This window comes from Talpa occidentalis, unplaced genomic scaffold, assembly GCF_014898055.3.
Source record: "Talpa occidentalis isolate TD23 unplaced genomic scaffold, MPIMG_talOcc4v2.1 talOcc4.10, whole genome shotgun sequence".
Lineage (NCBI taxonomy): Eukaryota > Metazoa > Chordata > Mammalia > Eulipotyphla > Talpidae > Talpa > Talpa occidentalis.
This window is the reverse complement of record NW_023600993.1, coordinates 94257822-94270290: the sequence shown is the minus strand read 5'-3', so window position 1 is coordinate 94270290 and position 12469 is coordinate 94257822. Positions and strand designations below refer to the sequence as shown.

General features: G+C 41.5%; 1 protein-coding gene across 2 annotated transcripts in view; it reads left to right on the top strand.

Moving 5' to 3' along the window:
- The window catches only part of PTPRT (protein tyrosine phosphatase receptor type T), a 917718-nt gene that overhangs the window by 784400 nt on the left and 120849 nt on the right, over window positions 1-12469 (top strand). For both annotated transcript variants that reach the window (XM_054697687.1, XM_054697683.1), the window contains exon 15: window positions 6438-6467. In XM_054697687.1, the coding sequence (XP_054553662.1) occupies window positions 6438-6467 (30 nt within the window). The remainder of the gene's footprint in view (window positions 1-6437; window positions 6468-12469) is intronic.

The following is a 12469-nucleotide window of genomic DNA, read 5'->3' as shown; positions in this document are numbered from 1 at the left end:
TTTCTCACCAGAACTACACTGCCCTGTGTTATCTGCCTCTGGACATCTACCTTGAAAATCCTTCAGGGTTTTCATTATCAAAGCCAAAATCATTGCTTACCCTCCAGCCATTTCCCAGCCATGTGTCCCCATCTTAATGACACCCCTTCTTATCCTCTTAGCCAAACAGATGGGAATCCATCAGCCCAACACTTTGGAACCTGCATGTTTACAGTCTGTTAGTCATGCCCTCTTCTCTTACTCTCCACCATCTCTGCCCTCATCTTGATGGCTTTATTTTATGGGTCCCCTGACTCTGATCCAACCCCTTACCTACCCTCCATACTGTAGTCAGAGCAGTATTTCAAAAATTAAACTTGTACTCCCAGATATGTTTCCTATATTCAAGGGCTTGATGCTGAAGATCAGAGGATGGTAGGAAACTTGTAGCTGAAGAGAAATGTCCAGACATTTGTTCACAGTAATAGCACAGTAATAGTAAAAGGCAGAGAATAATGGAAAATACCAGAAGCTGGGTTGCCTATTGCCTAGACCAGGATTCATTTATTTTCTATCAGTCTCCTTTTCACCTTTAACAATGGTTCATGGGGTCAGAACAAGGGAAGAAGCACATGTCTAGGTTCTAATCATAGCTTTTTCAATCCATGGTCCCCCACCTACAGTGATTCTGCATGTTTCCTGAGGTCTCACCCCACTCCTATACCTTTGCTTCGGATGTTTCCTCCTCATCCAATGCCCGTGTTCCTCAGTTCCAGAGGACTAGACATTATCTATATTTAAGATCTAATTCACAATCCATCTTCTCCAATAAACCCTTCCTGATCTCCAGTCTAGGCACAATCTCTTCACCATCTGGATCCTTTCTATGAGCATCTCTCAATGTTATGGTCTGCCTTTCATGTGTCATTTGTATTCACCTCTTATCTTCTCCACTGGACTATCAGCTGCCTTTTCTGATTCATCCTATGACAAATGTGCTTTGAAATAACTGGGGATTCCCTAAAAACATGTTGAATGGAAAATGGAGGAGCCAGCGAAATTAGAACAGATGGAGGCCAGGATCAACATTGCATCTCCTGAGCAGCAAAGCTTCACTCAGAACACAGCCCCAAATATCAACATTGAGCACAGGAGTACAGCCAGCCTTGGGGGTGGAGGGAAAAGGCAGGAAGTTTGCGAAAGATGTATGGACCATGGGTTAAGCTTCAGGAAACATACTTTCTATCCAGGAAAAAATTGTGAGGTGATAGGAAACGCTAACTACAGGATGAGCCAAAAGAGACAGTGCCACTATTCCATTATGTTATGTGATAGACCAGAGAACTGAAACAAGTAGAGATTGAGAAAATTGCCCCAAATCATATAGCAGTAAGTGGCAAAACTAGACCTCAAACTTGGGCAATCTGAGAATGGCATCCACAGTCTTAAACACCATCTAACTTGGCTGAAATATAAAACAGGACTCGCTGAGATGCTGACCTGTGTGGCAAATTTGGAGTGGTTCTTTGGGGCAGGAAAGCAGCCCAAATATCATTCTAAATTGCTCCTTCACCCCACACCCTGAAAAGTGAGCCCTCCTTCTGTTTACTATTTAATCCAAAAAGTGGGAAGTCCTCCTCGTTGTGCTTATATTTAATCACCTGCTCATTTTAGGGCTTAATCACTTCTCACATTTGCCTCCTCTTCTCCATGCCCATGATCATTGCAAAGTAGAGCCCCAATAGCTCTTGTTTTGACCCTTGTAGTAGCTTTCAAAATCCTAATCCTTCTCCCTCTTTGACTTTTTTTCTCACATTCCTGTCAGAATCATCAATCTAGAAATACTAATTGGCCACTTGGCTCTCTGGCTTCTTGTAATGACCTATGGGACTGAGACCAATTTCCTTAAGTTCTTTGGAAACCAGGCTCTGCCACAACTTTGACATTTCCATCCTGTCAACCCACCCATCCATTCCATGAACACAGTTCCATTTGCCAGTCATTACCTTTCCCCTTACTCCATCTGGTTGCTCTGTGCCTTTACAACTCATGTCATAGAAAATACACACCTCCCCTGTTGCACCTCCCCACCCTTTAGATGTGGTCCCACAGCTCCCTGCATTGCCTTATCATACCATTTATTACTCCAGAAGACAGTGTAACATAGTGATTATTAATGCAGGCCTTTAAAGTCAGACTGCCATTTACCAACTATATAAACTTTGGCAAGTTACGTACCTTCTCTTACTTTCCTCAGTTGTAAAACATGGATAATCCTCATAATGCTAATTAAATAAAATAGTCTAAATAATATACATAGAACAGTATTTAGCAATCTACTGGCATGTAAGTGACTTCCTACTGTTTATTATGCAGCAATCATTATCATGTGGACTGCTTCAGGATTTCATTTGCCTATCTTTGGCATTTGGCATAGACAGGTATAATAGGCCCTCATGAAGTTTTTGCTAAAGTAATAATGGAAATATGATTGAATGGATGATGGCTGGATTATTGGATGAATGTGTAGATGAGTGAATGGATGGTTAGGTGGGTTTATAGATGTCTAGGTGGAAAGATGGACTAATTGAGTGGAGGATGAGTGGGTGGATAGATGGAAAGTTGGATGAATGGACAGACAGATGGACTGATAGATGGATAGATGGATGAATAGATGGACAGATGGATTTATAAACTAGATGGATGACTAGCTCATCAAATGGATGGTTAAATAGATAACTTAGATCTGTTTAAATGAAACAAAGGAGGCTGTGCCTAAAGTCAATCTTTTCCGAAGGTAAAAGATTCTGCAGTATGTGATTTATTAAGTTTGGGTTTTTTTATATTTATTTTATTTTTTTTCTGAGCACAGCTGTCTTCCTGCTCAGGATTTTTGGTCTCAGGCAATCTGTTACTTGCAATATTGCTATATCCTTGTAAATTTAGACCTTCAGTAAATCTTCTTGAAACCTTAGAGAAAACGCACATGTATACTGTGTTTGGATCATGGAGTAAAGAACTGTAATCCTTGCCTTGGAAGACTTTAGAAATTAATTGGGAAAAGATACTCAATTAACAAAGCTTATCAGTAACCATCATTCTGGAGTTGCTTAAAGTTGAGGCAAGGCTAGTACTGGCTTTTGGTGACATTCAGGATAACTCAGAAAAGCTACTTGGAAGAGGTGGTTTGAAGATTAAGGGACATGTAGTCATGAGGAAGTGGCCCAGAAAAAGAGGTGAATCCTGAAGGTGGAGCACAGAAAAGTCAGAGGTTCTAGAACATGGAGTGCATCCGGGGCCCCAAGAATGCAGTCTGTTCTGCTGACTCTGAGAAAATCTTGGCTCAGGATGGAGACCTGAACAACACGAAACCTTAGACTTACTGAAGAGTGACCTATTGGAACCTCAGCTAAAATGGCAACAATAGTTCTTGTTCCATGAGGTTGTAGGGACAACTAAGAGAGAGAACATTTGACATGCCTGCCTCACTGCACTGCTCGAGACACTTCTGTGTTCTTCTTTCCTCAAAGGCAGCACAGGCTAGTGGTTAAGAACATGAACTTTAGAACCATGTTGCTATCCAATCCTTTTGCTGTCTCTGAGATCTCAGGCAAGTTACTTAACCCTTTTATCTCAGTTTTCTCATCTGCAAAGTGGGGATGACATTAATACCTATCTATTTGGGTGGTTTGATGAATGTGTGAATTAATGTATGATAAGAACCAAGAAAATCCCTGACACATAGTAAGCACTACATAAATTCTTATTTTATTACAATTTTTAAATTCCTACAGAGTGAAGAGCAGAAAGTCTTGTATCTGTGAATGAGGTGGGAACATAAATTCTTCACTGAGTCCTATCATATTGCAGGTGTTTATTATAATCTAGTGTTAACTGAGGTGAATATAATTAACTTAAACGACTGTATGCATTGTACATATATGTAATTTCAATGTAATTCATATTAGTACAATGTAATATTACTCCTACAGTAGCATCCACTGATTAGTGCATACATCCATCCATCCATCCATCATCCATCCATCCATTCACCCACCTAACATTCTTGGGAATAGATCATTATTTTCCCCAATATTGAGAAAGAGAAACTGAAACTCAGGAATTTTTAATGACTTGCTAAAGACCACAGTTAACAAGTGGTGGTTCTAGGATTCAAAGATTTATCATACTTCCACTCTTGAAAGCCAATGAAGCTGGCAGTCATCCATGCCAATTTCAGGAGAAGGAATCAAGAAGTCACAGTGACATGCAAAAGAACTGGGATGAGAACACTTGCTTCTTGGTTCCCAGTCCACTGCTGATGTAGAATATAGGTGTCTGGATTCTCAGGTTTCTGCCCCTGGGAAATCACATTTCCAGGTACTGAACCATAGAGGCAGCAGTGCAGAAGAGCGATTATCCCTCACAGCACCAACCTAGATGGTCAGTAAAAGTTTTTACAACTTGCATGGATTCTTCCTGCCCATCACAATTCTGAGTTCTTCACCTTCTTTCAACATCTTGGGCATTTGGTTCAAAATGTTGAAGTTTTATAAGCAGCCAGATCTTGCTGTACTGAGGCTCATTTTCCTCAGCTCAGTTCCCCAAGGAAGCATGAAGCTTTACTTCTACTGTGGCTTCTTATCTCTCAGAGTTGCTTTCCTTCTGGAGCTATAGATTAGGCTCTTCTGATAAATGAAAGTCTAGAGATGGCCCTTCCTTGGCTAGTTCCTAGTCAAGGAGGAAACTTGGGACTCTGAGGACATGTTCCCATACTGTGCACATCAAGACTCCATCTCCTAGTGCCAACCAAGCTAGATAATGTTTGCAATTAACCAAGTAACTCAAGAGGGAGGGAAACTATTCTTGCCTACTCCTATAGATATTTGGGGACCTGAATTATTCAGCAGTTTTTCTCAAACCACAAATGTATCAGTTATTGTCAGGTCTCTAAGTCTGTAAAATGAAAGCATTCCTGTCTATTTTCCTATATATTAAGAAAAGTCGTAACAAAGAAAAATCATGGACTTATTTGGGTCATTTGATTGTTCAGAAGCCAAGAGCTAGAAGAGACATCAGAAAGAGAATTCAGGTAGTAATTTTCAAGTTTTCTTTTGGAAAGTAGAATTCTTAGGCATTCAGAATCTTAAATGAAATTCCAATTTACAAAATAGATAATAATGGAGAGACTCTGACTTTTATGGATAGTAGGACACCCAAAACCCTACTCACTCAGATCCCACTTCTTTATTATTATAATGAGGCTGTTCTGCAGAATCCCCAGGCTCTGAGAACACTAGTTTTGTTTATTTTATTAATTTGTTAGTCATTTGAAAAGTACTGCTCAGATTCAACTACTATAAGAAACAGATGAGGAAATGAATACAGAGAGTTTATTCAAGTTATATTATGTTAAGTTTGAAGATTAGAATGCCTCTCCCTTCATGTCTTCCTCTTTCATGGTGAAGTTTGAATTTTGTTCTGGTTTCCCACTTCTCTATAACAAACTATTCCCTAAAATTTAGTAGCTTAAAAATAAGCCATAAAATCTAGTGACTCATTTTTCTCATGAATCTGCACTTTAGTCCAGGCTTGAAAGGAATGACTTATTCTGTTCCCTGATAGCAAGGGTCTCATTTTGTACAATACTATTGGCTGGGGCTGGGAAGACTGGGGCCTGATTGGACGTCTCTTTTTCTTCCTGCAATCTTAAGGCCTCACCGTGTGGTCTCTATGTAGTGTCTCCAGCATGGTGATCTCAGTATACTTGCATAGAAACTCAGGGTTCGACGGGAGAGTTCTAGAAACCCAGAGAGAGCTGCAAGGCTGCTTTTTGATATATTCTTGAAAATCCCAGCTGTAACTCTTTCACATTCTGTTAGCCATTTGGAATGATCCTTGATTTAGTATAGGAGGACACCATACAAGAATGTGAGTCCTGGGAAATAGGGATCATTGGGGACCCAACTTGGGTTTCCTTGCTTTTAGCATGACCATAATAAAGAAATTCTGACATGATTGGACCACAAACAGAAAAGATCAGAGCCATTATGGTTTTCCTTAGATCATGTGAAAGAGTAGTAGACTATTTCTCAAAATCCACAGAAATCTGACCCAAGACCAAAAAGTCATAATTGCAGGAAGCCAGTTTTAGTTGACCATAAAAAAATCTTTCAAATCATTAAACCAGCCAAAGTGAGACTTGACTTCTTCTGTAGGAATAGGGAGTTTTTCTATCATGGAGGGGTAGCTCCCATTTCTTCCACTGCTGAAAATATCTGATTCTCAGTAAAGATGATTAGCAGAGAAACTTGCATCTCCCCTAGCTTAGGGGTGCTGAAGTACTATGTGCATTTCTAAGAATCAAGATTTCATATAAATCTAATTCTTGTTTGTTTGTCTTTTCTTTTCCCCCCTTTTTGGACATTTCCTTCATCTGACTGCCCATCAATATATAGAAGAAATGCTTATTCCTACTCCTATTACTTGTAAGTATCGACCCAGTCTTAACTTTGCTTCATGCCCAGTAAGGGAACCTGTAGCATGCATTTCCTGCACCAACCAAGTGTCTGTTGGTTTCTCATAGTCACTTCTGTCTAAGTCTGCCCGTGATCTAAAGTTTTATGTTTGCATAGATACTTTCCGTTTGAAAATGCACTATCATCATTCATGTTTTTTGTTTCTGCCATCTTGGATTCCTCCTCCCCACCCCATTTTTGGAGATTTGAAAGGGTGTTCTCCCCTTTGTCATTGTGTTTTTCTAGTTAGGAATCCCCAAATTCCATCAAGAGGTCAACCAGTCCTCCTGCAGGACTTGCAAACCTAAATATGGATCAGCATGTCAGCAACTCGTAGGTCCAGTTGTGTCTACTAGGAGGATGGGTTGCCCTAGGGGCTGAAAGGTGAGGGGGAAAAATCTATTGGCAGCTCCCACATTTCAGGAAGTCTACAGGGAATCAAGGCTATATCTAGTACCAGCTTCATGGAATTGAAATGTCCAAGGTCTTTGCTTTGAAGTGGAATTATCTGTTTGGTGTTTAGCATTAGTTATCTCAAGCTATCAGTGTGTTGGGGGTTATAGATGGCTGATTGTCTCTTTTATTTTTTTATACTCTAATGTGATTTTTTTCATCATTAAATCAGACATTTACAAAACAGGAGAGTAAAGAGAAAAACTTTAGAAATATACCCTTGGCAATAAGCAGTTAAACAATACTGAATTAGTCTCATATTCCTAAGATGTGTTTTCACATTTGAAAACTGAGGCATGTGAAATCATACATCTGGGTAGCAAAATAGTAGAATGAAAACTCAGAATGTCTGACTTTAGTCAAATATATTGTCTGTCAATCCATGTCTTCCTCCACCCCTTGGAGCCTTGTGAGAAAGGCAATGTCTGTCATTATTACCTGCTGAAGCCTCACAGACCAGAACAGAGCCAGCAAAGGCTCTCCACCCCACATCTGTGCCCAGTGCGTGGACCCAGAGGTCCACAGGCTCAGACGGGAGCAGGTAATGGAGATACAAGGCAACATGGGATCTTGTTGCCCTCGTGAAAGAGAATGAGGTTTCAGAATCACACAGCTCTGAGGTCAAGTCCATATCTATCACTCACCAGTATGCAGTCTTGAGCCATTTTTTCTGAACAATTTGAGACTTGTTTCTCTTGGCGCTAAAATAGGGGTAATAGTACCTAACTCATAGAGCTACCTTGGAGAGGGAAGTAGATGATAGTATAAAGTGCCTGGCACATCATTGGCCTTGCAAAATGTTTTCTTTGTTCCCCCTTTAAGAAACCATAAGGGGGTTGGGCAGTGGCCCTGGGGAGGTCTTTGGGCTTCCAGGGGTTTTTATGGCACCAGTGTTCCACGTAGAGATGGGCATACAGTGACCCATCACAACCTCTATGCACCTCCCCACTCTGTTAGCCAGTGTACAGAGCCGCTCTGCACAGTGCACTGTGCCAGACACGTGGTGAAATCAATGACGAATGGTATGAGGGTGTAGGTAACAGATTGAAGTATTTGTACTTCAAGGTACCATGATGAACAAAGCCCTCTCAACTGGTGCCAATCCTAAGCCACAGATTCTGCAGTGTAAACTCAATGACAGCTCAGGAACTGACCATAGTTAGGAACTCAGAGAACGAGAAAACTGGCCAAACAACCAGAGAGGTAGGAGGATCACACCAAGAGCTGAGAAGAAAAGGTCATGGCAGCAGTGAGCTGATAGTAGTGGGTCTTCAGAGAGATGAAAGTGGGGGTGGGTGGGTATGGGCATGACCTGTCGTGCTCTGCTATGAGGAGTCATTTGTGTGGGTCATAGGGTAGAGTTTGGAGGGGAAGCCACCCATTGAGGTCCATGAGGAAAAGCACTTCTTCTTGACCAGTGTGGCCTAAACAGAAGAGGAAAGTAAGATGGATCACTTGAAGAGTCAGGATGTCCTGGGTACAGATGGAGGGAAAGAAGAGGAACATGAGTCAGAAAGGGGAAGGCGGGAGATGCTGGTATGGGGTGGATGTGAAGGGAAGATCTGGAGACAGATCTGGAGTATAGGGAGCAGCCCAGTGGGGAGCAGCGAAATGTCTTAGTGAGAGATGCAGGGAAATGGAGAAAAGGGAACTCAAAGGAAATGACCCATATGATCTCCAGATGTCTAACTCCTTTTCGCCAAGTTTGAGGTAGACCCTGAGTGGGTGCTATTCCAAGTTGGTTCATGCACCACCAGCTATGACTGCAGCCCCAGAAGCCCCAGCTCAGACCTGACTCAGAAACTGCACTGTAACAAGAGCCTGGGTGACACGTGTCACCCAAAGTCTGATGTCTCATCTCTAAAGTAGGAAAAATACACCCTTCTCACAGAGATGGGGAGGCCACCTCATCCCACTAAAAGTTCTCAAATCTTCCATGAACATAAAAGCCTCCAGCACACTTTGACTGAACCATCACTTCAGTGAAATCCACATTTATTCATTTTGCAAATATTTGTGGGGTTCTCATTTATGCATCAAGCACTGGCAAGGCTCTGAGACCTAACAATTAGCACAACAAATAAAAATCCCTGCCTATGGGGGGGTGGTTAGTGGGGGAAATGCAAAATAAACAATTATAAGAAGTCTATGTAGTATAAATGTTGTGTAATGACCGAGAAACGAAGTAGAAAAAATGGACCACAGCAAGATGATGAAAGGCGTTGTTGGTAGAGGAACAGAGGACTTTATTTTAAAAGCAAGCATGCTTCGAAGCCTCTTCACCAGGGAAAGGTCCCACACAAGACAGGAATCCACAAGCTTGTGTTTTGGGAGCTACCACAGAAAGAGCTCATTTTATCCAATTGCATTTTTATATTAAAACAAATAGAAAATACATTTATATCGCTTCTGACAAGACCAGAGAATTCCTGTGTTTGTCTTTATATATGAAGATTTATATCAAATCTTAATTAAATTATATAAAAACAAGAAACTTTTTCTGAAAGGAGCCAGTAGTAAGTATTGTGGGCCCTGAAGTTACAAGGTGGAAACAGCCATAACAATATGTAAATGAGTGACCATGAATATATTCCAAGACACTTTTATTTTATAAAAGCAGACAATGGACCATATTTGCCCTGAAGACCATTGTTTGCCAACCCCTGCCCTAGACTTTTGAGGCAGGGATGAAGATGAGGCTCAGGATTCACCCTGTTTTATTCATCTCCTACTACTCTGCTGCAACTTTGCTGTTCAATCCAGTGCAGCCTGGAAGAGGGTGGAAGTTAAAAAGAATTACCAGTTACTGATGCACCAGACTCATCTAACACTGACAACAAGTCCCGCAAGATAGTGCTGTTTTTGGGTTTACCTAAATATTGACACTGAGATTTGAGGACTTGTCTGTATCTCACATCCAAGATGTGGCAAGGTTTTGCACTCAGAATCACATACCCCCTAGCCCTACCCTTCTTTCTCACCCAGTGCTGTTCTCAGCATGGAGGTGCCAGGCACCCTTGACTAGGTTGTGGGGAAGCCAGGATTCAAATACCAACTTGTCTTCTGTAGAGTTGCAGTTCTGTGCACATGCAGAGGCATCGATGTCTTGATATGGACAAAACGTGGTAGCTGGATGACCAGGGGGCCCTTGGTACAATCCTGTCCTTGCTGTCCTGGGGGATTTATCACATGATCAGAGCTGAGCATGCAGGGCTGCTGGATCAGAGGTAGCCACAGGGCGAGACTCTGGGGCAGACAAAGGCGCACTAGAGACCAGGATGAACAGCTGTAGACAGAGGAACAGAGGAGCCAGCGGCCCCGGAGTGTCTAGAATGGGATCCTTCACCTCCCATACACACAAAAAAATGAGAATAATGTGGGTTTGGGCATCAGCCTGAGATCACAATTCTAGGTCTGCCTCTTATTGTTTTGACCCTGAACGATGATGGAGACAGGCTGAGCCTCAGTTTCTTCATCTGCAAAATGATGATAACATTTTTTCATATGCCTGTTGGCCATTTGTATTACCTCTTGAGAGAAGTTTCTTTTTAGCTCTTCTGCCCATTTTTTGACTGGATTATTTTCTTTGTTGTTGTTGAGTCTCATCAGCTCTTTGTAGATTTTTGTGAACAGTCCTTTATCATTAGTGTTGGGTGCAAAAATTTTCTGCCAGTTGGTGGGGTTTCTCTTTGTTTTGGTTATTGTCTCTTTTGCTGTGCAGAAGCTCTTTAATTTGTTGTAGTCCCAGCAGTTTATCTTTTCCTTCACTATCACTGCTTTGGGTGATGTGTCTGTAAAGATGCCTTTGAGGTGCATGTCATGTAGCGTTTCGCCTATATTTCCTTCTTTGTATTTTATGGTTTCAGGTCTTCTGTCTAGTTCTTTAATCCATTTTGAGTTGGGTTTTTTTGGAAACAACCCAAATGCCCAAAAATAGATGACTGCATCAAGAAGATGTGGTACATATACACCGTGGAATATTACTCAGCATTCAAAAAAGATAAACACATGCAATTTGCAGCAACATGGATGGAGCAGGAAGGGATCATGCTCATCGAAATAAGCTAGAAAGAAAAAGAAAAATACCGGATGGTCTCACTCATAGCAGGAATCTAGAAAACCTAAATAAGGGACCAGGAAAAAGAATATAAGAAAGAAAAAATCAAAATCAACAAACTATGGACAGGAGACACACTGTGGGGTGGGGGCAGGGAAAGAAGGGATTGGGGTCAAAATAAGGGGGTTGCAATTGTATGGGGAATATAAAAATAAAATTTAAAAAATAATGAAAAAACAAAAAAAAATGATAACAGCCATGACTTTCCAGCACATTCATGAAGGGTAATGAGAGAGTGTATATGTGGAGTAGTCAACACAAAGTAGGTCTTTTATAAATAGCAGCTATTATTTCTCACTTTCTGAGTGGAAAGAAATGCTTCTTCAAGAGCCATTTTTGCCATTCTATAGTAAAACAGCACCCAGCAACTTCAATGTCTGCTTTTTAAAAGGATGCTATGAATTGGTGTACGTTCACAGGTTAATTTACCTGAAGGTGTGTGATGGTCACAGTAATTGTTCCAAACAGAAACATTTTTGTGTCGTAGTTCTTGAAAAGCACTAAGATGTTTACCAATGAGAGAAAGCACTTAGCTGCTCCACTTAGCCTTGGACAAATGCCTTATGAGTGTCACAGAGATGAAAATGGTGACTGGCCTTGGCCCCTGTCGCCAGACACCCTAGGGCTGTTGGGATTTCCATTTCCTTCCCAGCACTTCCCATCCAGCGCATTGAACTCTTACACCAAAGTACAGATAAAACACTGGTTCCTATAGGAAGCCTTCTGTGATTCTCTCCACCTGTGGAAATGGCCCTTTCTTCTGGACTCTCACTGCAGTTACTGTGCACCCTCAGCAGGAGCAAATCTGTCTTAAGGGTGTTTTTTGTTCTTTGGGGTGTTCCCTTTGTTGCCCCTGATAAGCACAAGGAAGCCCCTAGTAAATGCATGTGGATTTAATGAGAGAGCAAGATGAAACTAAAATATATAGCACCTGAAATTAACAGATTATCTGTTCTGAGAAAAGAATGGCAACAGTATTAAGGCAACTCCAGACCCTGTCACTTGCTTGTTTCTGTGGGTTTTTTGTTTTTTTTAAAGATTTATTTATTTATTTATTTATTTATTTATTTATTTATACATACAAGCACTGGGTACAGTCAGAAGCACGGGAGGGTGAGATAATTCACCAGAGCCAGAGTGGGGAACAGAACAGCCAGACTGATGAAATACACTGCTGACAGGAGCAGCAGGCATGGCAGGAGAGGTCTGTGCACCATGTAGGACCCTCGCTAGCAGCCAGGGATCGAACTGGCGCTGCAGAGGCTGTGGGCAGCTTCGCAGCCCAGCGCTCAACCACTGCGCCACCAGGGGAGGCCCTGTTTCTGTGGTTTTAAGGAAACTTTTGCTCCAATTCAGCATCTGTGACCTGGACAAGGCACTTTCCATTTTCTGAGTCTCAATT